Below are 26,315 nucleotides of genomic sequence, written 5' to 3' on the forward strand. Positions count from 1 at the left end.
TACATCTCTAACAATGGCATAATGGAATTGAATATTCTTTTTAATTTGCTCCAAAGTACTGTGGGGTAAAAATTACTTGACTGAAAAAATATTTATGGATAGCATAGAAAGAATAGTATTTTTAAAAATATAAATGTGTCATGAGTGATTAAGAAAATGTGTAGCTGAATAACTCATGCTTGTATTTAATATTGAAATGATAGTTTTATGAACCTTTAGAGAATTTAAGTGAAATGGAATTATTATGTGATCTTGAAGTAGAAGCAAGAAATTAAATCTTTTTCCTCAGTATTCAGTTAAATATAAAATGGTTGATATTTACGAGGGGCTTTAATCTTAGTCTTACAATTATTTTTTATGTAAATGGAATTTCTGACATTCTGAGGATGTAGACTCTTAAACTCATGCATATATATATCTGCAGAAAATCATGCAGTTTAGTGGATTTTTTTTATGTAAGCAAGAATATTTAAGTATCCTTTATCAACAAATATAGGTACAGGGTTTAAAACTAGAGTAATGTAACAGTATCATTATGGCTTTAGTTTTTATAATGTAACATCTGAGTAGATTTAAGAAGAGTTGAACTAGTTAAACATTGGAACCATAAAGGTGCTTGGCTGGCTCAGTCAGTAGAACATGTGATTCTTGATCATGGGGTCCCGAGTTTGAGTCTCATGTTAGGTGTAGAGTTGCCCATTAAAAAAAAAAAAAAAAAAGTTAACATTAGGACCGTAAACGATAATCATTGGGAGGGTAGGATGTTTGGAGTTTTAAAAGATCAACATTATATACCTGTAGAAAATGTTCATTAATACCATAATTGAGAAAAGAATCCCAAGTTACAGGATAATTGATCTGTTCTTAGAGTCATTTCTTATGTCTTTTTTTTTTTTCTTTAGGTTTTTGGCTTAATCATTCAAAATGATAGATATTTTCTTTGGTTCTAAATTTCTTCAGTCTGAAAGTCTCCAGATTCTTTCTCATTGTCCATTTGAATGTTGGCCGGTTTAAATATTTTGTAATTTCTTTTGCATTTGGCTAACCTAAAAAATGCTATCACTAATAATTGTCCATATATAGCAACGCTTTGTGTTAGTAGCTTCTTCAGTTGTTGAAGTTTGCTTTGCTTACGTACTGTCTTATTAGTACTTACTGTAGTATCATAGTGTTTGCTACTATATTATGACAGGTTATACTAATTGGTATTGTAATTTCATGTTTTTCCTCTTTTTCTTTTTTTTTTTAAAGGTAATGTGGCTTTAGATAACCTACAGATAAAAGAAAATGCTCTGGTAAGTTTTTAAACTATATTGATTACTTGAGTTAATTTGGGTATACTCTCAGAAACTCTTGGTGTCTGATACCAGGTACCAGATAAAGTGATTGAGTCATTCAGAAAAGGATTGCTTGTTTAACTGTTCCCTATAGGAAATTCTGAGATTAAATTAAAAAATTTTTTTCATAATGATCAAAATAGTATCTTTTGGAAAGTGGAATGTTTTTCCCTGACTTAAGTTGACTGAAAACATTTGTCTTACATGAAATAGTTTTCTTCAGAATTGTCTTTACATAATTTTTTGGTAAATAAGGGCTTGATTTTCACAGTTTACCGAATGAATAATTGTCTTTTTGAAATACATTGACAGTCCAGTCTTATAATATTATGGGAATACAAAGACGTCAGAGTAGACTTTTTGGGGATTCTAACTTTCCATTTTCTACTCCCCCTCCCTCCCTGTTAGGCTTTTAGCCTATTGGACTTAACTTGATTTTACTAAGTCACTTGAGAATGAGTTTATTCACTAATTAATAGGTTAGATTAATAGGTTAGATAGATAATATGTTTTATAACCCTAGTTTTGACTTCTGGTTGGATTTCTACATGATGAACGATGTAATTAGGAAGGGTCTCATACATGATTGCTTACATGATTGTGCTTACATGATTGGTCTCAGGGAACCAATTTTGGATATTGAAGATCCTAGGAATAGAATTTTGTCATGAGGAGTAACAATTTCTTTTGTTAAACTGGAAAGAACTTGGCATAGTGGAAAGGGCATGGACCTTGTAGTCTGGCTGACCTGGGTTTCAGTGCTAGCTCTGCCCTTCTGTCAGCTCTGTCACTTTTGACAAGTTTCTCAATTTCTGAGAGCCTGGAAAGTAGAGGACACTCAAAATATTTAAATTTTCTTTCCTTCCTTTATATAAGATGCTACAACTTTTTAAACTTTACCACAAAATTTAGAACTTAATACACTGTTTCTGGAGATTGCAATAAAGGTTATTTTTTCCCTATTTAGGAAAATATTTTAGAAGGAAAGAAGTATAAATAGAATTGTGGTGACAGGATATATATCTAACATACTTAAAAGATAAATTGTTTGAACTCTCTGTTAGCCTAGTTTGAATTTTGGTTATAATTAAATATAATAAATTATTTTGTAATTAATATTCTCCATTAATTCAAAGTAGCCTCCTTTCTCCAATTAAATTGGATTGGTTTTACTTCGAATAGGAGTTCTTTACATTTATTTTTTTGTGAAAAATTATTTCATGAGGATCAAAATGACCATGAGACCAAACTTTTAGAAGTGTATAGAGGTGGTATCCTGTATATATAAAATATGCACTTTTTTTAATGTTTACTTATTGAGAAAGAGAGAGAGAGAGAGAGCCTGTGAGTGCACAAGTTGGGGGAGGGGCAGAGAGAGAGGGAGTCACAGAATCTGAAGCAGGCTCCAGGCTCTGAGCCGTCAGCACAGAGCCCAATGCGGGGCTCGAACTTACAAAGTGCGAGATCATGACCTGAGCCGAAGTCCAGTGCTCAACTGACTGAGCCACCCAGGCACCCCTAACATATAGGGGTATTTTATTTTACTTTATTTTTTACAGTTTATTTTATTTTTATTATTTTTTTTAATATGAAATTTATCATCTGATTGGTTTCCATACAACACCCAGTGCTCATCAAAATATAGGGGTATTTTAGAAGTGTACAGCTTAGAGGTTGTATCAGGTATAAGATATAATATGAATGTATCCCCTCCTACTGCCTGCTGCTGCCTTGGGTGTAGAGCTGCTCTGTTAGCACCAGTGAGGAATTTCCTGTTCTGGTCTAGAAAAACATCAGTGTTGTCTTCGATTCCTGTTTACCTAGAATTCTTGAGTAATCAAATGATTGGGTAAATTGATTATTTTAGTTAATTATTACCTAATACTGTATTTCGGTCACCAGAGTGATAGTATTTGTATATACTATGGTATATTTCTAACAGAAAGGCTATTCTGATTGGGTTAATTTTTAATAATTCTAAAGACTCCAGTAATTGTTTTGAATATCAGTTACTGTTCGGTACTCTGTGAATAAAAAAGTTATTTGTACTTTTTAGTGGTTTGGAATCCAGATACCTGGAAGTTTATTTCTCTTATTGATGGTTACTTGTCAGTAACTTATCTAAAATAAATTCTAATTTGGCAAATCATAAGTTGGGTATCTACTTTTTAAGATTTTTTTTTTAAGTTTATTTATTTTGAGAGTGACAGAACAAGAGTAGGGGAGGAGCAGAGAGAGATGGAGAGAGAGAATCCCAAGCATGCTCCACATTTTCAGTATTGAGCCAAATGCGGGCCCGAAGTCACAAACCAGGAGATCATGACCTAAGTCAAAACCAAGAGTCAGCTGCTTAACTGACTGAGCCACCCAGGCATCTCTCTTTTAAGATTCTTTTGTTTAGGGGTGCCTGCGTGCCTCATGCAGTTGAGCGTCTGACTTCAGCTCAGGTCATGATCTCGCAGTTTGTGAGTTTAAGCCCCGCATCGGGCTCTGTGCTGACAGCTCAGAGCCTGGAGCCTGCTTCAGATTCTGTGTCTCCCTCTTTCTCTCTGCCCCTCCCCTGCTCATGCTATCTCTTTCTGTCTCTCAAAAATGAATAAATGTTAAAAAAATTAAAAAAAAAGATTCTCTTGTTTATTTACTGAAAGTTTTATTTGAGAGAAACTAGTTGTTCAGTTGTTGTTTTCAGCTAATTTTTGTGAAAGGACTCTTTCTGTTCTAATATTTCAGATAAGCAGTGTCCATCTGTTATTTTAAAAGTTAATAGAATTTTATCTGTTTTGGTTTGGTTTATTAAAACAAGTAACCATTTTACCCAATTACTTTCTTTAACTACAAACTCTTTTTCTATTGTTCCTATTTATAGTTTTGTTTCTCTTACGAATTCTTTCCTCAAAGTAAAATTTAAGTCTATAGAAACTCTTTTTTTCAGGATGTCCTTTATGAGTTACTCACATACAGAAAATTGTTTCATATTTTTCCTTCGAGATGATTATGTATTTAAATGAGGGGAGAGCTTAATAATTTGTCTTTTAAATTTTTTCTTCCTTTTGAAGAGTGAATTGGATGTTCCTTTTAAAGTTAAAGCTGGCCAAATTGGTAAGTATTCTTTGTTTGAATTATTCTTAGTCCTTTTAGGTTTTTACTTTTCCTGTGTTATTTAATCTAAAATTTTTTAGCTTGAACAAAAATGTGAGAAGTTTTTGGCTTATGTTGGTTAAAACTTTTGGAGTTCTGGACCTAATATATGTTATATGTAATACATAAATACTTCAAAGTGTTTGGCAAAAGGGTAGAATATTACCCTCTAAAAAGGAAGCATTTGAACTGCAATGATAGTTTTTGGGCTTTGGTTCTACTACACAAAATATATCTTGATTTTCCAAATTGATACCTAAGTTTTGTATGCTTTTTCTTTATATGTGAAAGTAGTATAATTTGCAAACTCTAGTAAATAAAGTTTAAGTATAGCTTATTTCTCTCATGTTTTGTTCATCCATTTCACTTGATATATTATGCAGCAATGTGGTGTAGAGGATATGTCTTGGTAAGTAGAAAGTCTTTGCAGCTAAAGGCTTATAAGATCATCCATAACTAAGCATACATCTTTGTTGAAGAAATTTTTTAGTAGGTCCTCTAAAGGTCCTTTGTGAAGTCCTCTCAACTGTCCCATATTAGCCAATTTTTACTTTTTTTAAATGTATGTTACAACCCTAGACAACTGGCTGTTACTTTAAGAATTTTCATTTACGCCACCATCCATCCTTCCTTCCCCTTCTGTCACCCTTCTGCTTCACCACATCGCTTTCCTTTTTCGTTTATTTTGTATTCAGGGAAGCTTTTGTCTTTCGCTATTCTGTCATCTCTTAGCAATTACTTGAATACTTCTCTTTGAGTCTACTTTATATCACCTACATGTGTTCCTTTTAATATAAAGTAGCATTTTTATGTTTCTGTCTCTTCAAACAGGAGACACTGCCCAGATTGCAAGCATCCTTAGGGCATGCATTATCTTTTTGTTGTTGTTGGTTACACAGAGCCCTATGTTATGTGAAGTGGTGATATTTATCTGTGATGATACCCAGGAGTATTGTGGTCCTGCATGCTTAATTGACATCCTAGAGTGAAGTTACAGCCTTTCATTCATTCTTTTACCTTTGAGATATTTATACACACATTGCTATATATGAGACTATGAAAGTAGGTGTGGGGGAGGCAAGGATGAATATAGGTTTGTCTTTAAGGAAGTTAGATCTAAAATTAGGACATAGTATTAAAATTGCATTTCTAGGGTATGGATGAGTTATATTTGACTAAAGAACTTTTACATTATTCATTATGTTATTAGAACTAGATTTATATTTTATTTTATTTTATTTTATTTTTTTTTCAACGTTTATTCATTTCTGGGACAGAGAGAGACAGAGCATGAACGGGGGAGGGGCAGAGAGAGAGGGAGACACAGAATCGGAAACAGGCTCCAGGCTCCGAGCCATCAGCCCAGAGCCCGACGCGGGGCTCGAACTCACGGACCGCAAGATCGTGACCTGGCTGAAGTCGGACGCTTAACCGACTGCGCCACCCAGGTGCCCCAAGATTTATATTTTAAAAGAGGTTTGCTAATCTTTCAGAATTGGCTTTTTATGCTTTTAAAGTATTATAATCATTTAATGGCTCCCTTCAGGGTTTCTTATTGACCCTATCCCAACATATAGGGATACAAAGCATATTTTTTTATATTTATCCCTGTTTTGGTTTATGGAGTACTTATATTAGTTATTAAATTTCTTTTAAGTTTAAATATTATACCTAACCTATAAAGTCAGTGTGACTTTGTAAGCTTAATAAAGTTTTGGTATTCTAAGAGTTTGGTATTCTAAGTTTTGGTATTCAAATATTTGTGGTGCTCATTGGTTATCCTTTTACTTAAAAATTTAAACCTTGTCTGTTCTATCAGTGGGAAGCAGTAATATAACTAACTCAATTCCAATGGAATTTCGGATAATAAATGATGAGAGGATAATGAGTTAGGGTAAGTGGAAAGAAGAAAAGGTGTAGGGAACAGGCAATCCCTTTTTGTTATGCTCAGGGGCATTTCTCACTTTTTCTTTTTTCTTTTTTAAATTTCTTTTTTTATTTTTTAAAATTTACATCCAAATTAGTTAGTATATAGTGAAGCAATGATTTCAGGAGTAGATTCCTTAATGCCCCGTACCCATTTAGCCCATCCCCCCTCCCACAACCCCCCAGCAACCCTCAGTTCGTTCTCCGTCTTTATGAGTCTCTTTTGTTTTGTCCTCCTCCCTGTTTTTATATTATTTTTGTTTCCCTTCCCTTATGTTCATCTGTTTTGTCTCTCAAAGTCCTCATATGTGTAAAGTCATGATTTTTGTCTTTCTCTGCCTAATTTCACTTAGCGTAATACCCTCAGTTCCATCCACGTAGTTGCAAATGGCAAAATTTCATTCTTTTTGATTGCCGAGTAATACTCCATTGTGTGTGTGTGTGTGTGTGTGTGTGTGTGTGTGTGTGTGTGTATGTATATATACACACACGCGTATATATATATATACATATATGTATATATATATATATATATATATATATATATATATATATCACATTTTCTTTACCCATTCATCCATCGATGGACATTTGGGCTCTTTCCATACTTTGGCTATTTCAGTAGTGCTGCTATAAACATGGGGGTGCATGTATCTCTTTGAAACAGCACACCTGTGTCCCTTGGATAAATGCCTAGTAGTGCAGTTGCTGCGTCGTAGGGTAGTTCTGTGTTTAGTTTTTTGAGGAACCTCCATACTGTTTTCCAGAGTGGCTGCACCAGCTTGCATTCCCACCAGCACTGCAAAAGAGATCCTCTTTCTCTGCATCCTCGCCAACATCTGTTGTTGCCTGAGTTGTTAATGTTAGCCATTCTGACAGGTGTAAGGTGGTGTCTCATTGTGGTTTTGATTTGTATTTCCCTGATGATGAGTGATGTGGAGCATTTTTTCATGTGTTGGGTGGCCATCTGGATGTCTTCTTTGGAGAAGTGTCTATTCATGTCTTTTGCCCATTTCTTCATTGGATTGTTTGTTTTTTGGGTGTTGAGTTTGATAAGTTCTTTATAGATTTTGGATACTAACCCTTTATCTGATATGTCATTTGCAAATATCTTCTCCCATTCTGTCGGTTGCCTTTTAGTTTTGCTGATTCCTTCACTGTGCAGAAGCTTTTTATTTTGATGAGGTCCCAGTAGTTCATTTTTGCTTTTGTTTCCTTTGCCTCCAGAGATGTGTTGAATAAGAAATTGCTGCGGGCAAGATCAAAGAGGTTTTTGCCTGCTTTCTCCTCAAGGATTTTGATGGCTTCCTGTCTTACATTGAGGTCTTTCATCCACTTTGAGTTTATTTTTGTGTATGGTGTAAGAAAGTGGTCCAGGTTCATTCTTGTGCATCATTTCTCACTTTTTCAGACTCATGCTCACCATAAAGGCAATCAAATCAACTTTTTAGGAGTTTATGAGTTAATTACATATGTAAGAGTATCTGTTATAAATAGGTGGTTCTCACTATAAAGTCATCAGACTTAGAAATGTCCCAGAAGTATACTGGCATTATTACTTCTAGACTCCCCTCACATGGGAGCCATTTAGGAAACTCAACAGGTTTACAAACTGAAGAATAATACAATTTAAATGGAGAAGTAATTTGAGATTTTAACCCTGGGAATAGATTCCCAGGTAAAACTGCCCTACCTACATAAGCCATGAAAGTGAATCAAAATATCCTCCCTTACGTTGCATTATTTTATTTCCTCTTCACTTTATTATCCTGTTTAACAGTTCTTTGAACTTTGGGCATCTTTTTTTTTTATTTAAAAGAAGTTTTGTTTTCTTTTTTTTGTTTGAGAGAGAGAGTGTGAGAGGCAGAGTGGGGGAGGGGCAGAGAGAAAGGGAGACAGAATTTGAAGCAGGCTCCAGGCTCTGAGCTGTGAGCACAGAGCCCGATGTGGGCCTTGAACTTGTGAACTGCGAGATCATGACCTCAGCTGAAGTTGGATGCTCAACCACCTGAGCCACTCAGGCGCCCCAAACTTTGGGCATCTTGATTTAAAAGTACCAGTGATTCTGGTGGTATATGTACCACCACACTGATGACTTGGGTAGTCTTAGGTAATTCTTTTAACTTCTTTGGGACTGAGTTTCATTTTTTTCAAAGTTGAAATAATAGCTGCCTCATTCTACGTACAGTTGGGAAATATTAAATGAAATTATAATTATCAGAAAGTTTGAAAAGTATAAAATACAGTGTGAATAGTTACAAATATGGAAGAGATTTTTGTAAATTTCATTGTTGGAGTTTTTTCGTTTTTTTCTGAGTGGTACATATATTATATGCGTGAGGATTGTGTTACACTCTTTCTCTAAAAGGAAAGTGGGAAATGTGTATCTTCTGGAGTAGCTCAAATAAGAATTTAAGGTTGAAATTATTATTTTTTTTTAGATAAATTAACTTTGAAGATTCCTTGGAAAAACCTTTATGGAGAAGCAGTTGTTGCGACCCTAGAGGGACTCTACCTGCTTATTGTCCCTGGAGCAAGTATGTTGTTTTAGATTATAACCACTCAGTAACAGCACAGTGAAATTAAATTATTACCTTGGCTAAATATTTTAATATGTTTAATAAAATAGAAGATACTTTAAACTGATTATATATATGCATATACACACATGTATATGTATATGTACATTTTACATATACACACATATATATTGCCACATTTTATATAAAATATTTTTATGTTACTGCTGGAAAGAATAATTCCAACCATTTGATAATTTTAATCTCTTCTCTGAATAATTATTTTGCAACTAAGGCTTCATTTTAAGTTCAGATGCATTGAATAATTTACTTTTGGAGAATGAAATGAAATAAGTTTTTAAAAATGTACTGATGTATTAAGCTACAGATTTCAAGAATGGAAAATTTTTCCCCCTATTTTGTTGCTTCTGGTTTTGAGTGAGTGTTCATTCAAAAATGCATGTGAAAAAGGTAGATTATTTTTAATTGTAAATAATAGGATTTTAATTTTTAATGAATGTTGTAAAGCATTATTTATTTAAGTCATACCTTTGTTATGGTTGTTTCTTTTTCAGTTATAAAAACAATAGAATGTTAAGAAAAGTTTGGATATTTTAGGGAAAAATTACTTGTTTTCCCAACCAGAAAGCAAACACAATTTTTATTTTTATATTTTGCTTTCTGTTCTTTATACATACTCAATTTGATAGAGTATTTATCACATTTTATATATACAACATGGATCTGGCTTTTTTACTTAATGTATATATTTTTGATATGGGATAGTGATAATTTTGAAAGTCTGTAGGATATTCCATTGTGGGCTGCCTGCTGTTTTGGACTATTACAATGAACCTTATAAACACCTTGTTCTTAAAGATATCTTTTTTATTCTTTGGTGTTATTTCCTTAGGATACATTATCAGCAATGAGATTACTGGATAAAAAGGAAATACCTATTTTCTGATTGTTGATACATATTCTTGAATTATTTTCTAAGAGTCTTTTTGTCAATCTATATTGGTACCATCTAGTATTGGATATTACGTGTTTTTTATAGTTACTCAAAATTTTACTCCTCAGATAAGATGACTAGAAATTTTCTGCCTGCCTCTGTTTCTCCTTTTTACCTTCTCCTCACTCTTTTCCTCTCCTTTTGGTTTTCTCTCTTTCTTTCTCCCTTTATTTTTTTGTTTTTCTTAATTTGTTTATTTTGAGAGAGAGAGCAAGAAGGGCAGAGAGAATTCCAAGTAGGCTCTGCACTGCCAGCAGAGTGGGGCTTGATCCCATAAACAGGAAGATTATGTCCTGAGCCAAAACCAAGAGTCAGATGCTTACCTGACTGATCCACCTCTGTGCCCCATTCTTTCTCTCTTTAATTCCTTTCTTTCCCTCCTTTCCCTTTTGATAAAAGCTTTGTAAATAAAGAAGGATCGTTTATTTATGTTTAAACTTTTGTGAAATTAATTTAAAGATTGCGGATCTTTTGAATTAAAAAGTGGCTTACAAGACTTAGAGTACACATACACTCCCAATCATAATGAGGTTGAACGTTTCCTATTTATCTGATAATTGCATTTTTTAATATGTGAACTAAATATATATTTTTAGGTATTAAATATGATGCTGAAAAAGAAGAAAAATCCTTGCAAGATATTAAACAGAAAGAGCTATCCCGAATTGAAGAAGCTCTTCAGAAAGCAGCAGAGAAAGGTACAATATGTTTATGTTTTAGATATATATACCTATATTTTAGATATATTTAATGCACTTTAAAGAGGATACTTTCGTAAGCTTTCATAAATTGTAGTTCCAAAGAAAGAATATTCTTCTAAAATCATATGTCACAATATTGATTATATTTTCATGGCCCACATTTAGGAATCATTGCCACACGATTGTTTTATCTCACTGCCGGTTTAATTTTCCCACTGTCTTTAACCACTTGTTTTTCTGTGATGCTTTATGGAGACCTTTCTGTGAGTTCTTGCAAGCCTGTTTGTTTTTGCCAAATGCTAAAAGGTTCTATCTCTACATTTTTAGGTGTATCCATGGAAGATAATGAGGTTCACCGTATCAGTGTAGTGAAATAATGTTTAGAGGAAGTAGTGCTGTAATTCTGTTTCTAGCTATGTCTCCTTATATCATATAGGATATTTATAAAAACTTGATTTTTCAGATTTCAACATTTTAACATCTTGCCTTAAGTGTTAATTTTTTTGTTTTTATCTAAAAATATGATGACTCTTTTGATTTGGTTTATGGAGAAAGAATAAGGATGAGATGAAAAAGTAGTTGATAGAGTGATGAGTTGAAGGATTCCTCCAGGCCTCCAGTTTTTCTCTTTCAAGTCAAATCACACCCCAGTTGCTGTGTGGGGTGTGAGAATTACTAGCAGTTTACATCGTTTTTCTATCATTTGGTTGGCATGTTTATGCATGTCTGTGATGGGAGGAGACGATACCACAAATGCTAATGCATTTCTCTTTGGTCTTTCTTAAAAGGTAGGGCAAACCGTGAGTTAGAAATGACAGAATTGATTTTGTTTCCTAGTGTAATCAGTAAGAAATCTCTTAAAAATAGCTTCTTCATTAAAATTCCTTATCAATGATTCTAATTTTTTTTTTGCCCCAAGTGCTTGCTCTTATGCAGAATTATTGATTCTTTTACAGAAAATTACTAAAATACTTTAAGTATTGAGGCTGTCTAAATGAAAGAAATTTTTTAAAAACTTAAATGTGTTTTACCTTTCTCTTTTCATACTTGAGCATATTTTGTCTTTCCCCTGAAGTTTAAGAATCTTTGTTTTTATGAAAACAGTGTTCTTTATTTCTGTTACTTTTGTGTGCCAAATAAAGCAAAGTGAGAATGGTTTTGTTTATGACAATTCAGTGCGATTATTTACTTTTATTCACTTTTGGTTAATTAGTATATGTGGAAATAGTACCCTAAAAATGAGGAGAAGGACTTGGAGAGCGTTAGAATTTCATTTCTTTCTTGATACAGGTCATATTAAGTATATTTTGTTAACACACCGTATTTAATGACATATATTTATCAGTAGGCATAGTGATATATGTTTAGATAAAATGATATATAAAATATGTATCATAATATATAATATAGAATAATTATATGCATAACTTATGTATGTATAAAATTAAGTTATATTTTTCCTTTTTAGAAATAAACTCCAAACTCCTCTTTCTTTTTTATTTTTGGATGGAATTAGCTGTGATTGTTTAAAACATATTTGAGTGTTTCCAGTGAACTGTAAGAAGTGTGTATAGTCTCTCCTGTTTTAGTAGTTGACAGCTTAATTGGCAAAATCATAACCTGCTGTACATTTTGTATTGAGCACCTATGAAATTTTGACTGCTGCGTGTTTAATGCTTAGGAAATTTATATGTTTAGGATGATTTGATGTACTTATAGGGGCTGAACATCTGTGGCCCTGAGTTTGTGTCGATAGGACTATTATGCTTATATAATGTACAATAATTACGTTGTAACTTCCTGAATAGTAAAATTTACATTTTGGGGGGATAGAACTAAAATTTAGAATGTAAAATTCAGTTTTAATGTTATTATCTTAGATTTTTCAGAAAAATATCCTGAGTATAAAAGAAATGAATTCAGGGTGCCTGGCTGGTTCAATTGGTAGAGCATGTGACTCTTGATTAGGGGTTGTGGGTTTGAGCCCCATGTTGGGTGTAGAAATGACTTCAAAATAAATCTTAAAAGAGATGAATTCAAGAATTGGGATATATATTGATACTGTTTTTTAAAAAATACATTTAATTATCTTGACTGCATATAAATTTTTTCAAGTTTCCATGAATATAGGTCATATTTTTATATAGTATTATTATTCATGCAAATGATAAAAAACACCCTAGTCTTTAGATGCTTTGCATTTCGCCATTATTAATATTAATACTGTACTTTATTTTGGAGACTTATTATTTTTCCACTTATTTCTTGGTTTTAAAAGCACAAAAGCACCATGTCACATGTATAGAGACTAAGAGAGGTGAGAAGAGGAAGTAGTTCAACTCAAAGCAGCAGATGATAAAATTGAAAACAAAATAATCCTGCTAATTGGCTTTAAAAAAGTATTTTTACTTAATTTGTTCTATTTGGTAAAATAGAGTGCTCCCCACAGTCTTGTGGGAAAAAATAAAATTGAAATAAATAGTTCATTTCTAAACAATTTGCTCAACTGTAAAAATAAACTTTTTATGAAAAAAAATTTTTTTAAATGTTTATTTTCTCTTGAGAGAGAGGGAGACAGAGTGCAGTCAGGAAAGGGTCAGAGAGAGGGAGACACCGAATCTGAAGCAGGCTTCAGATTCTGAACTGTCAGCACAAAGCCTGACGTGGGGCTTGAACTCATTAACTGTGAGATCATGACCTGAACTGAAGTTTCACACTTAAACAACTGAGCCACCCAGGCGCCCCCCAATAAACTTTTTAAAATATAAATATAAATATTAAAAATATATAATATATATCATATAATATATAAATAAATATAAATATATATATTTTATTTTATTTTTTGAGAGAGAGAGAGAGAGAGAGAGAGACAGCATGTGAGTGGGGGAGGGGCAGAGAGAGGAAGACAGAGAATCCCAACCAGGCTCCACGCTGTCAGCACAGAGCCTGATGCAGGGCTCGAACCCATGAACTGTGAGATCATGACCTGAGCCGAAATCAAGGGTCAAACACTTAGCCGGCTGAGCCACCCAAAATAAACTTCTTGATATTTTTCTCCTTTTATTTTATTATAGTGAGTTTATTTTCCTAGAAAGGCTTTTTATAAAGTAAAGGGAAAGATTAAATTCCTATGAAGGCCAAAGATTCTCAAATGCTATAGATTCTGTATTTAAAATGTTAATTTTATCCAAGTAGTATACACACACACTTTAAAATCAAATAGTTTTCCCAAAAAGACTTCTGAGGGAAAATGTCAATCCCCTGTTCTGCTCTTCTCTACCCTTCAGACCCATTCCTTAGAGGGAACCGTGGTTTTAGAAATACTGATATTCTGCCATTATCTAATTTATTAGCATAAGGTCTTACCTAGGATATCCTCTTATGGTAGTCACGGAGTTTACTTCTCTTACCATCATCTTCCACTCTAAATTGCCCTCTTTCTCGTCTCAGAATATGGTATATAATAATTTATGGCCAATTACAGGTCAAATTTACATTACTCTGACAGTGTAATTGTTCACTGTGCAGGTCAAATGATGTACTGTGATTATATTTCCTTTCTTTACAACCTTTTGTTTTTCTTGAACTTGTAAATGCTTCTTTTTTATTTGCTTTCTTTTCTGTGTAAATTTACCTTTAATTCTTTTCACTTGCCACATGAAATAATGTTATATGACTCTCAGTGTTACTTTACTATTGTCATACCCACCTATTGGTTCCCCACCCACACCCCATCCCCATTTTCTCTTGAAGATCTCCCTTTGAAATGGTTGTTTTTTCAGTCCTGCCGCACAGCTGTCATCCTGGGATTGGTCTTCATTACTCTTCTGTGTTTAGTTCAGTGTTTTCTGGGTCCCTTGCCTTTTGTTCTTTGTTATTTATGCTGCAGCATATCTGTAGCTTTTAAGAAAGGATACATTGGATATAATTTTTTAAGATCCTTTCAAGGCTGAAAGTCTTTGTTTACTTACATACTTGTTTGATTTGACTGGGGATAGAATGCTAGGTTTAAAACTAGGATTTTGAAGGCAATATCGTTAGTTTCTAGGTACTTTTGAGAAGTCTTATGCCCATCTGCTCAACACGCTGATGGAAACATAAAAGTCAGAGAATCCGTGAATTGTGCTGTCCAAAACCTTACATTTTAGTTGAGAAAATAAGACATATGCATAATAATAAACAGGAGAAAAGTGTTGAGTCTCATCAGAGAGGTAAAGATAAGAGTGGTAAGGAAGTTCAGAATGAACATATCATGTTCAGCCAAAGAGATCAGGGCAGACACGGTTTAGACACATATTTAAGCTGTGTCTAAAAGATGAGTTTGCAGAAAAGGAGACAGGGTCTTCTAGGTGGAGGGGACAGTGAAGAGAGACAAGTATGGAGTATGTATGGGGAACAGCTAAGAATCTGGGAGTTTGATAGAATGTAGTTAAATGTAAGTTAAAAAGCTGAGTTTAGGTCAATTTTAAGAGATTTGAATGCCGTGATGGTGATAATGGTGACGGTAATGACAATGGTAGCAGCTAACATTTAATGAGCATCTACTATTTGCCAGGTCACTTTTCAAAATGCTTTCTATTTATTGACTCATTTAATAGTTACAACTCTATGACTTAAGGCTATTGTTCCCATTTCTCCCAGTGGAGAAAGCTGCAAGTTAAATAAGTCATCCTAGAAAATGATAGAGCTAGAGCTAGAAATGAGCTAGAAAATGATAGAGCTGTAATTTGAACCTTCTCTGGCTCTAGAGCCTTTATTTTTAGTTTCGTGTTATAACAGACTTTAATCTATAACCACAAAGAGAGTCAGTAAGTTTCCCTTTTACTTTCTTTAAAAATCCAGGGAGGGATGTCATAAGAGCTGTGTTTTAGAAAGGTTAAGCTTGCTGTCTTGTCTATGCTGTATGTGAGGAGGGAATTGGAGGATGGTGCTATCTGGCCATCACTAGCAAGAATGGATAGAAAGGAGTCATTGTATCTAAAAAGGGACAGATGAGAGTAAATTAAAGTAAGATGAGTTCATTTTAGTTGACTCTGAAGTTAGTGTAAATCTCTCTCAATATTGCATTCTGCAAATGGGCAAAAACAGTAGGCAAAAAGGGACCAAAATATCTGATTTTTGCTCTGTTTGAAAATTTCAAACAATTCAGTGAGATATTAGTGCTAATTTGTCTGCTTTGCTTAATTTGAAATGATTAATTCTTATAATTCTAATTACTAAGAAATTTTGTTAGAATATTATGATAATAAAGTTTGTATGTTGAAATAATGGAAATGATGTCACTGTGAATACTTCCTTAAAAATAGATTGTTTTGGTGTCACTGCATTTCACTTCTTCTGTCACATGATTTCTAATTCTTTGAATTAAGTTTAGACATATTTTACATGTGAAATTAAAGTGTCTTTTAAATGCTTTGCATTCTGGTTATTGCTGCCATGCGGATGCAGGGGCACATTCAGGGGAGTTCATATATGGCTTGGAAAACTTTGTTTACAAGGACATCAAGCCTGGTGGGTATGCATGGTTAATTTTATTTAGTTATATAAAAAATTATATTCTTATCTACTCTTGAACATTTAATGGAGCCCATTTGATGACATGCCTTTTTTTTTTTTTTAAGAAAATATGGAAATGTAATTCAGGTTTTTCTCCTTTACCATCATTTCCATTTCCCAACCTTCTGTAGCCATTTGTTCATTCACTAAATATTTAGTGTATTCACATGGCAGGCACCGTGCTGGATGCCTGAATGTTCCTGGGGTAAAACAAACATGAACTGTCCTTGTGGAGCTTACAGTTTGGTCTGTAGACAACCTTCACATCTGGATTGCCTTGTGGACTCTGTCATATAGTAGTTTCTCAGCTGGGCAAGTTCTCTCCTATAGTAGTAGTTTTCAGGTTTGTAAAAAGCAAGAAAATGGAACCTATTTTACTGTGTGAGACTTTATTTAGAGCCTTGATAAGAGGTGTCCATCTGGTGTCCTTCATATCCTCCGTGATTTGCTTTACCTCCGTAGGAGCTCCAGAGACAAATGTAGACCATTGTCTTACACAGCATACTGAAATTTGAGACTCCACAAAAGGCAGATTTGAAGGCTGAATGCTTTAGCATTTACAATAGGATTCTTTTATTTGGTAGGGAATTGATCAAGTATGTTAAAATAATAATTCTGATAATTTACAAATTAATTTGACATGTTTAATTATATTTTCTATAATTTTATAGGAGTTTATTATATTAACTTAGTCACACTTAAAATTTGTATCAATTGAATGGCAAGTGAGGTGTGTACTCAAAACATAAACAATAAGCATTAGGTTAGAATTCTCCAGCTAGAAACTTCTTTAATATTTGGGTTCATTTGGCAAATGGAAGAAGAATTTGCATTGCAAATTTCACAGCATTGAGTGAAATGGTCTTGAAAGGCGTTTCTCTTTTGATAAAATTTGCCCCTTTAGCAAATGTGACTGACTATGCTAATTTGCCTTGCAGTTACTTTGTTTAATATAAAAGATAGTCAGGAAGTACTCATGGCTCACTTTTTAATTTTGTTATGATTAGACCAACTTTCTACAGTCTCTCGGAGCAGTGTTTTCTGATCCTACTAGGAGTTATCTGCCTCCAAGGTACAAATGAATTCTGGTGGCCCGTTCAAGTCATAACAAAATCATTGGACAATATCGGTGATCAAACAAACAAACAAACAAAACACCACCTCCCCCCAGAAAACCAGACAGTGATCAATCACTATAAAGGAAAATGTAATTGATTCAGAGTTTACTTTTCAAAAACACTACATTAACCTGGATAAAAAAACTAGTCCTAGACTATTGATGATTCTGCAATGAGAATAGTTAATTTGGTGATGATATCTTCATTCATTTGGCTAGGATTTAATGTATACTTCATGATCATTTCATCTTTCTACTTTCTGAGTGTATATTCCTTCCCCATTTGATGTCATTTAAAAAGTTATTCCAGAGCAATAGTTCCCAAACCATCAAAACTGTTTTCATAATAATACTAAAACAGTATTTGATTTTTTACTGTGCCAACACTGGTGCTGATGATGAAGAAGCAGTGTTGTGTTAAAATTGCGGCTGCCTCAGCGTGAATCAAGGCAGTGGCACCAAACTTGACTGGTTGCCATTGTATTGTTCACTACCATGTACTCACAGTAAAAAGTAAGATGAAACAAAAGAAAGAGAGCCCCAGTATTACTTAAAAATGTTATTGATGGAATAGGAAAAATTTAATTTGAATCAACTTAAGCTCTTGACTACGCGTCTTTAATTTTTTGTGTGACAAAGGGAGAAGTATGTATGAAGCACTTACATAGAATAATTGTCTTAAGGAAAAATACTTGTGCATTGTTTAAATTGTCAGCTGAACTAGTTGCTTTTTTCCTGGAAAATCATTTTACGTGGAAGAGTGATTGACAGACTGTTATTATTCAGATTTGGATGTTTGGTAGACACTTCAACAAAAATCAACTCATGATATTTGTTGCTAATAATAAGATTTTAGCTTTTGAGCAAAAATTAGAATTTTGGAAAACTTGTATTTGCCACCTGGAGTTTGGCAGCTTCCCAGTACTTAAAGACTTTTTGATGAGATTGGCAGGGGTACTAACAAACGGGATTTTTGATAGTAAATAATGAAATCACTCAACATTGAGAAGATCTGCATAATTCAATGAAGCAATATTTCCTTATTACCAATGAGTGATAAAAAAAATCAGGTATGTGTAAAAGATCCATTTGAAGTGCAGGGTAACCAATTTTAATTTGGATGAAAAATTTATTGGTAGAGTTTCAGATTCCAAAATGGAATTAACCTTTAAGAAACTACCACTTGTTGAGTTTGGGTATAGTATCCGTATTTACATGAAAAGACCATGAAGATGTTCCACCTTTTTGTTTGTTTGTTTTTGTTGCATGTGTATGTGGTTAGTTCAGATTTTCTTCATATGCTTCAATTTAAACAACATATTTCAGCAGATCAAAGGCAGAAGGAGGTATGTGAGTCTAGCTGTCTTCTGCCAAGCCAGACATTAAGAGATTTGTAAGATTGTAAAACAGTGCTACTCTTTTCACTACAATTTTTTGTTTGGAAAATATGGTTATTTTTCATAAACATGTGTTATCAATGCTATAGCATAGTAGTTTTTGAAAAGTGAATTAATACATTTTTAAAAAATTGCTCAGTTTTGATTTCCACTCTGGCAAATATCAGTAGTTGTAACCCACACTAATAAAAAGCTTTGAAAGGTTCTCAAGTAAGTGTGTAAAAGGTGCCCCAAGACCAAAATATTTGAGGACCAATTTAGAGAGTGATTGAGAATCATAGACTTAGTATTCATCAGATTAAATAGAAACTTTCTAACACTGGGATAAAATAAAGATGAAACAAGAGGCTAAAACAGTTGTGAAGCCAGAAAGATAATAAGGTAAGGTAAGAAGAGTGAGTTACAGTAGTATCTAAACCCAGAAGTTGAAACTGTCTCTGAAAGCTGTTCTTTCAGAGTCAAGTAGGGGTAGTTTTCAGGGCTACTTTGTCTTTCTTGTTTCTTTTTAAGTAATACTTCTTTGAGAACTCAGTCTGTTTCTAGATGTTTAATTTATGAATGAAAAAGACTTAGGGACCATCATTATGGCAAGAAATACTGGTAATAACAAGGTCCAGATTATTTATGTATTTATTAAATATTTTCATCTTGAAACTTAGGGTTTTATTCTTGGAATCCAGGATTTGGTTCTTTGGGGTTTTTTTGTTTTTTTAATTTTTTTTTAATGTTTGTTTATTTTTGAGAGAGGGACAGACAGAGTGCAAGCTGTATAGGGGCAGAGAGAGAGAGGGAGACACAGAATCCGAGGCAGGCTCCAGGCTCTGAGCTGTCCGCACAGAGCATGATGCAGGGCTCGAACTCAAGAACTGTAAGATCATGACCTGAGCCGAAGTCAGACGCCCAACCAACTGAGCCACCCAGGCGCCCCTGGTTCTTCGTTTTTATAGTGGCAGGACAATTTGCTTTAAAATATCAAGAACAATTTTATTTAGTTATTAATTTTTTTAATGTGTATTTATTTTTGAGAGAGAGAGAGAGACAGAGAGAGTGTGTGAGTAGGGGAGGAGCAGAGAGAGAGAGGGAGACATACACAATCCGTAGTGGGCTCCAGGCTCTGAGCTGTCTGTCAGCACAGAGCCTGATGCGGGGCTTAAACTCAACTAACTGTGAGATCATGACCCGAGCCAAAGTCAAGACACTTAACTCACTGAGCCACCCAGGCATCCCAAGGAAGAACAGTTTTAAGATTTCAAGCTAAATTTCATGTGTATTTTCTCAAATGCTATATATATAACCTGAGCTGGGTTTATATATTTTATTACAATGTTCAGATGTGGGTTTTTTGACTCATTTGAACAGATGCCTGCCATGTGCCGTGTGCCTACATATTAGGATAATTCCTGTCCTAATGAAGATTCCTGCCTAGTGGCAAGACAGTTGTGTAAACATTTCAATTACAGTATAATCACTGCTTAGTGGAAGTCTATGTAAAGGTGCAGAGGTAGATGGCCCTGGAGCTGCTTGGAATAGTTGAAGAAGGCCTTAGGGGATCTGGGATTTGGGAGCCTCCCAGGAGTTTGCCTGGTGAAGAACTTCAGGGAGGGCAACTGAAGTTCTGGGAATGATTCATATAAGAGAGAAGCATTAGCCGTTAGAAAGTTAGGCTTGTTTTGTTAGGTAAGAATAGTGTTTCTGAAGTATCCAGCGCAAGCATGAGTAGAGGAGATAGAACGGCACAAGGAGCTAGGGGTCAGATCTTGAAAGGACCTTTGTGTCATGCAAACACGTTTTCATTTTGTCTGCCGGGCTGCAGAGAGCCTTAAAAAAGAATTTTGAGTAGGGGATTAACAGGCTGTGAATGGCATTGTAGAAGGTATTAGTCTAGTGGCACCGTACGAGGATGTTTATTTTGGAGGTAGTGTGGAGACTAGAGGCAAGCGAGACCGTACGGAGACCACTTTAAGAGTGCAGACTAGAGATGATGTCTAGTAGGAAGTTGAGTGTCAAGATGTGTAACTTGGATCAGATGGGTGTTGCTTAATGCCATAAAAGTGAAGCAGTGCCAATTAAAGAGGATGAGGTTTTAAAGGAATTAATTACTAAGCCAATTTCAAAGTACAGTTCAATGTACATTCTTCTCTTTGGGGGTTCTTTGTATCCTTAACTCGTTCAAGGGTTTTGCTTGTGAGGTGTGTCGTCCAGAGGAAGTTACCTGTCACCAACCTAACCATTCATTTCATTTGTGTTCCTGTGTCCCTACCATATATTTGTGAAAACCTTTCCCTGAAAGTTTTATATTCGGTCATTATTACATTTCCAGTATTTTGATAACCTTGAAATTAAAGTTAAACTTTACTTGAAGAGTCAAAAATATTTAAAGCGCTTTGTGTATGGATATTTGCCTAATTTTTGTATAATTGTACTTGCCAAGTTATTTGTTAGATTAAAGGAGGTTATTCTAGACTAAGGAGGTTTATGAATTTCTGTTTATATTGAAATAGCAGGTCAGTTTAGAATAGAAGTAAAGCAAACTTACCAGAATTTGCTGTTAGGAAGAATTCTCTTGTTTTTCTTTCTGTCCTCTAGTCTCCTAACTTGAATTTTATCCTTTTCTCACTAAAATGCTTCCACTGAGAAGGACGTAAACGTAAAAAGCACAAAAAACATTTTAAGAAACCTTTTAAAAGTCTTGATCGCTCGAAAGGTAGGTAAAAGTAGTTTTTATGCCATGTGTTATTTGTACACATCGCCACTTGATTTCTGTCTTCAAAGGTAAAATGGATGTTAGATACTCCATAACTTCAAAAATAAGTTTTAACTTGGAAACACATATTAAAGTCTAAAATAAATCTAAAATAAAACAAGGACACCAGAATAGGCTGTCCTTTCTGTTGAGTAGTGCCTTTGCTATGCTTTGGTCATTTGATAGTGAAGTATGTGAGAATTTCAACTCTTGACCTTGTATTTTTCTGTTTTTTATAGATAAGCCAAAAGAAGCCAAAAAGGATACATTTTTGGAAAAATTGGCAACCCAAGTAATTAAAAACGTACAAGTAAAAATCACAGACATTCACATTAAATATGAAGATGATGTAAGTAATTTAAACTTATTGAGGTGAAGCTAATAATTGTGTATTTTATGATACTAATTATTGATTTGTTTAGATATGGGTTTTCCGTACCAGATTCTAAATCCATGATTTTTTTTTCTGATGAATATACTACCATATCTTTCCTGTGTTACACTTCTTTCATTAGGCACTTATGTGTATAAATATAAAACCACTGTATGCCCCTTTCTAAAAGTCATATGAGAGATTTTTCACTTGTCCTCTGTTATTTATTTTAAATTTTGTTTAATGCCTTAAGACTTATTATAACTTTAAGGAACTATATTGATAAAAAAAATTAGGTCCAAATGGTGATGGAAATAATCAACTATAATGGTAGTTAGTAGAGAGTGGACTAAATCATACACCAATAGACTGCTAGTCCTATGCTCTTTACATTCCTTCAGAAGGGATTAAATATGCACAACTACTTACATACATGTGCAACAGTATATTGAGAAACCATACTTCACTTATAAACAAAGTTTAACATTAGTTGATTGAAGACTGTTTATTGATTAATTTTACTTAAACTAAATATACATTGCTTTGTTTTAAAGTTTGAAAATTATGTAAAATAACCTTGAATTTTTTCATTTACCTAAAATGATGGAAATGCTATTCCGTATCTTCTAAAAATGAGTTTGTATTCTTTTTTGTTTTTAATAACTTAAGGTTTGGATTTAATTAAAGCAGTACTGACGTATATAGAACTTACTTTTTTTTCTCACAGATTCCTTATAGAACTTCAGTTTTCGTAATACGTACTTATAGTTTTGCAAGATACACTATCTCCATCTTATTTTGACTTTACCTTTTGGTTTTAGGTAGTCATTAAACTGAATTTTGTTAACAAATGTCTAAAAAACCTAAGTCATTAGTGCCCTTTTTATACAAATTAGTGCCCATTTGTATAGGAATTTTTTATTTTATAGGATTATAAAATAGGATAGGATATATAATATAGGATTTATGTTATATTATAGGAATATAGGATTATATTCTATATAATAGATATAGGATTTATATAGGACTATAATATAGGATTTATGTTATATTATAGGAATATAAATCACCTCAACACATCATGGAAGTGAGAGTTATTATTGAAACTAATGGCATATTGATGAATGTGAACCTCAGTTTGAGCTTTAACTAAGGTTTTTTACTGTGCAAGTATAATTAGAAAGGCACATTATTTCTCTCTTTTTAATAAAAAAAATATACAGAGATGCACAGGAGTGGGATAAGTAACATCAATAATGTTTAAGTTGGTGTCACTGACAAGGTAGATTAAAAACGTCTAAGAGGAAAAGAACTAAAAAGTGCAAAGGGATCTTCCTTGTATCATTCTTCTTTCAATGTTATTACCTTAATTATTGTATTTAGGATAATGAAAAGTAGAGTTTAGGAAGTGGGGAGTAGGGAAAGTATAATAATGTATCATAAAGATGCTCACTGGATGATAGTCGTAGTTTGTGGGTAGTGCCTTAGCAAGCGAGGAGTTATGTTTCATTCTGAAATAGCTGCAAGCTATCTTGAGCTGGTTGTCTGAGGTATAAGGATCAGCGTGGAAATAAAGGAAGATAATAAAAAACTAAGCTCCCAGCGCGATTTGTGCTTCTCAGTTATTCCAGAGCATGCATTTTTCCTGCATTTGCGAAGGGTCTATGTGACTACACTCTGGAGTCCCTGTTGGATGACTTAAAACAATATGTTTTTTCTTCTCTCTCTAGTTTCCCTAGTTTCTTTCATGGCCAACCACCCTACCCTGTATGACTTTTGGACATCCCTGTGATGTCTAAAACAATGACATTGTACACATTGTGGTACAGTGTAAGCATGGTGTGTCCATATAACTTATGTATTAAAGATCAGGAATAGAACAAAAGTTTGACAGGTTAAGAGAATATGTTAAGAATCTTGGGCATTTCCTAACAAAGCAGTTTTGAAAAGTTAAGAATGTTAAAGGCTTAACGAGACAGTTCACATTTCTAAGTGTTAAAAGTAGTTTAGTGGCACGGTTATTATCCATGACATCTTGTTTTCTTTATCTTTGAAGAACATCTTTAATAGTAGACCTAAAGAGACTGTCTATTTTTCACTAGACAAGAATCTAGTTAGTGAGAAAAAAGTTCACTTCATAAGAAAAGAGTTTCACTGGGAAAGTATCGTATTCATATCATGCCTACAAAATATGGGTAATCCTAGCCATGTTACTGCCTTTTTCTCTTCTTTTTTTCCCACAAATCCATTTGGATTGTATGACTTTCTTGCATACTAATTGCCCTGTGTTGCCTACTATACATAGTGGAGCATGGCTTCACTTTTACCATCAGTATATTTTCATGTCATCTTTTCTTTTTTGATAGGTCACTGATCCAAAGCAGCCTCTTTCATTTGGTGTCACACTGGGAGAACTCAGTCTCTTGGTAATGTTGGCCTTATTTACAATTTACAGTTTACAATTACATGTAAAATACTGCCATGTCACAGGGTGAATTGCTAAAACCAACTGTTGATACAAACAGCTATTTTGTTTTTATGTGTAATTTTTTTTATAACTTTTCTAGAAGTTCAAAATTTATAGTGATGCTGTTATCACATTCTCTATTTCGATTTGTCTTTGAATTTAATGAATATCAAGATACCAATATCAAACATTGTTGAAGAATTAAAAGCTGTATCTTAAACATGTGGGAAGGTAGGGGAAGGCAAATTTTTATAGAGTCATGTTCTCATCCTTGGTATAGGCAGGTAGAATTTCCAAATAGCTTAGAAATGTGTATATGTACATGTGTATTATATTGAGATGTATATAAGGTAGTTTATTTTGGTTAAGTATTTTATAATGCAGTTTGCTTTTCTTCTAAAGATATTGAAAGGTAAATAGTGTGTATATTCACGTTGGACATTTTTCCCTCTATTTTCTTTGGACAACTATATGGTAGGAAAAATGGTTTAAAGTTAAGGACAGTGAGTAAATCATGCTTGTCTTCTCATTAGTTATATGGAGAGGGCCTTAGTGAAGAAAGAAGAGGAAGCAAAATGAAAGAGAAGGGGAGAAACAGAAAAAGGACATGGTTCCATTGAGGCCTTAAGAATAATATTTCCATATGGAGAAGGAGAGATATACATCAAATTGAAGACCAAAGCAGAAACATTGGGGGGAAAAAAACAAGACAGAAAACCTGGATGAACAAATTTAAGGGAACCAAGGAAGCTAGTGTTTATTATACTGTTTATCTCTGCTTCTTTCCAAGATGAATTTTAAGTAGCTCTTGATGAAAAATGAAATCTACAATAACAGACACTAGAGATAATTGCTCCAGAAAAACTAGACTAACAATATTAGTCATAAATGAGCACAGTATTTTACGTTGAGCTTCTAACCGACAAAACAAAAAATACAATTTAGTCACGTACTTCCCATTGACTGATAAAGAGGCCCACTAGTGCATACGAATGATATGTAGTTTCCTTAGTGTATACTGTTGTTTGATTCTCTGTATCTTTGTTCAGACTCTTCATACCGTTTTCTTTGCCTGTATTACTTTCTTCTCTTTGTCTCCTTGACGATCCGTTCAGGTTTTAATTTTTATGTTAGATATTACCTTGTCTTTCCAATTCCTTTTTCACTTTCCTCTTAGAATTTATTGTTCTTTCTTTTATGCCCCCTATTATATTTTATTAGAACACCTGAAACATTATTTTACTGGTTACCATGATGGTCTCCTTCTGTCTAACTTTCATTCATTCACTGATAAAATAGTACTTTTGTTTTAGAGTTTTTGTGATGATTAAAGGAAATAGTTTGTGTAAAGCATTTGGGACATGTCTGGCTCAGTAATTTTTTGCTTCAGCTATTACACTGACTTTAATAACAACAGTAATCCCAAACTTAGCTCTTTCTGTACCCATACCAATCCTTTTTTCCATCTTTCCAGTTACAATTGAACTCATATTTAAGGTGACCTTCCTACCTCTGATCTGGATCCCATCTTCTCCATGTCCTTAGGAGCTTTTTTCCTTCCTCTCTCTCTGCCTCCTTTCATCACTTCTTTCTTTCTTTCTTTCTTTCTTTCTTTCTTTCTTTCTTTCTTTCTTTCTTTCTTTCTTTCTTTCTTTTCATAAATTTTCTTTTTCCTAAATCTTCAACTCTCTTCCTCCCCACCCTTTCCCCTCCTTCCACTCCTTCCTGTAAGCATTTAAACACATTCAAGTCTGGGGTTTTTTTGTTTTGTTTCTTTAATTTTGCAGTTTTTAAAATTAAAAAAAATTTTTTTTATAATTTATATAAATTTATATATATATTTATATATAATTTTTATATTTATATATAATATATATAATATTATATATAAATATATAAAAATATATATTTATATATATAAATAAATATATATAAAATATATATAAAATATTTATATATATAATTATGTATATAATTATATATATATTTATATATAATTATATATATAAAAATATATATATTT

At 33.5% G+C, this 26,315-nt stretch overlaps 1 protein-coding gene across 4 annotated transcripts in view; it reads left to right on the forward strand.

The window, feature by feature from the left end:
• Positions 1-26,315, forward strand: part of VPS13C (vacuolar protein sorting 13 homolog C) — a 209,766-nt gene that overhangs the window by 12,602 nt on the left and 170,849 nt on the right. For 2 of the 4 annotated variants that reach the window (XM_043555279.1, XM_043555277.1), the window contains exons 2-9: positions 1,252-1,295; positions 4,394-4,436; positions 8,843-8,938; positions 10,532-10,633; positions 16,088-16,150; positions 21,348-21,413; positions 21,692-21,801; positions 24,192-24,251. In XM_043555279.1, coding sequence (XP_043411214.1) covers positions 1,252-1,295; positions 4,394-4,436; positions 8,843-8,938; positions 10,532-10,633; positions 16,088-16,150; positions 21,348-21,413; positions 21,692-21,801; positions 24,192-24,251 — 584 coding nt within the window. The remainder of the gene's footprint in view (positions 1-1,251; positions 1,296-4,393; positions 4,437-8,842; positions 8,939-10,531; positions 10,634-16,087; positions 16,151-21,347; positions 21,414-21,691; positions 21,802-24,191; positions 24,252-26,315) is intronic. The other 2 variants (XM_043555278.1, XM_043555280.1) reach the window with 1 other exon arrangement.

Source organism: Prionailurus bengalensis, chromosome B3 (genome assembly GCF_016509475.1).
Source record: "Prionailurus bengalensis isolate Pbe53 chromosome B3, Fcat_Pben_1.1_paternal_pri, whole genome shotgun sequence".
Taxonomy (NCBI): Eukaryota; Metazoa; Chordata; class Mammalia; order Carnivora; family Felidae; genus Prionailurus; species Prionailurus bengalensis.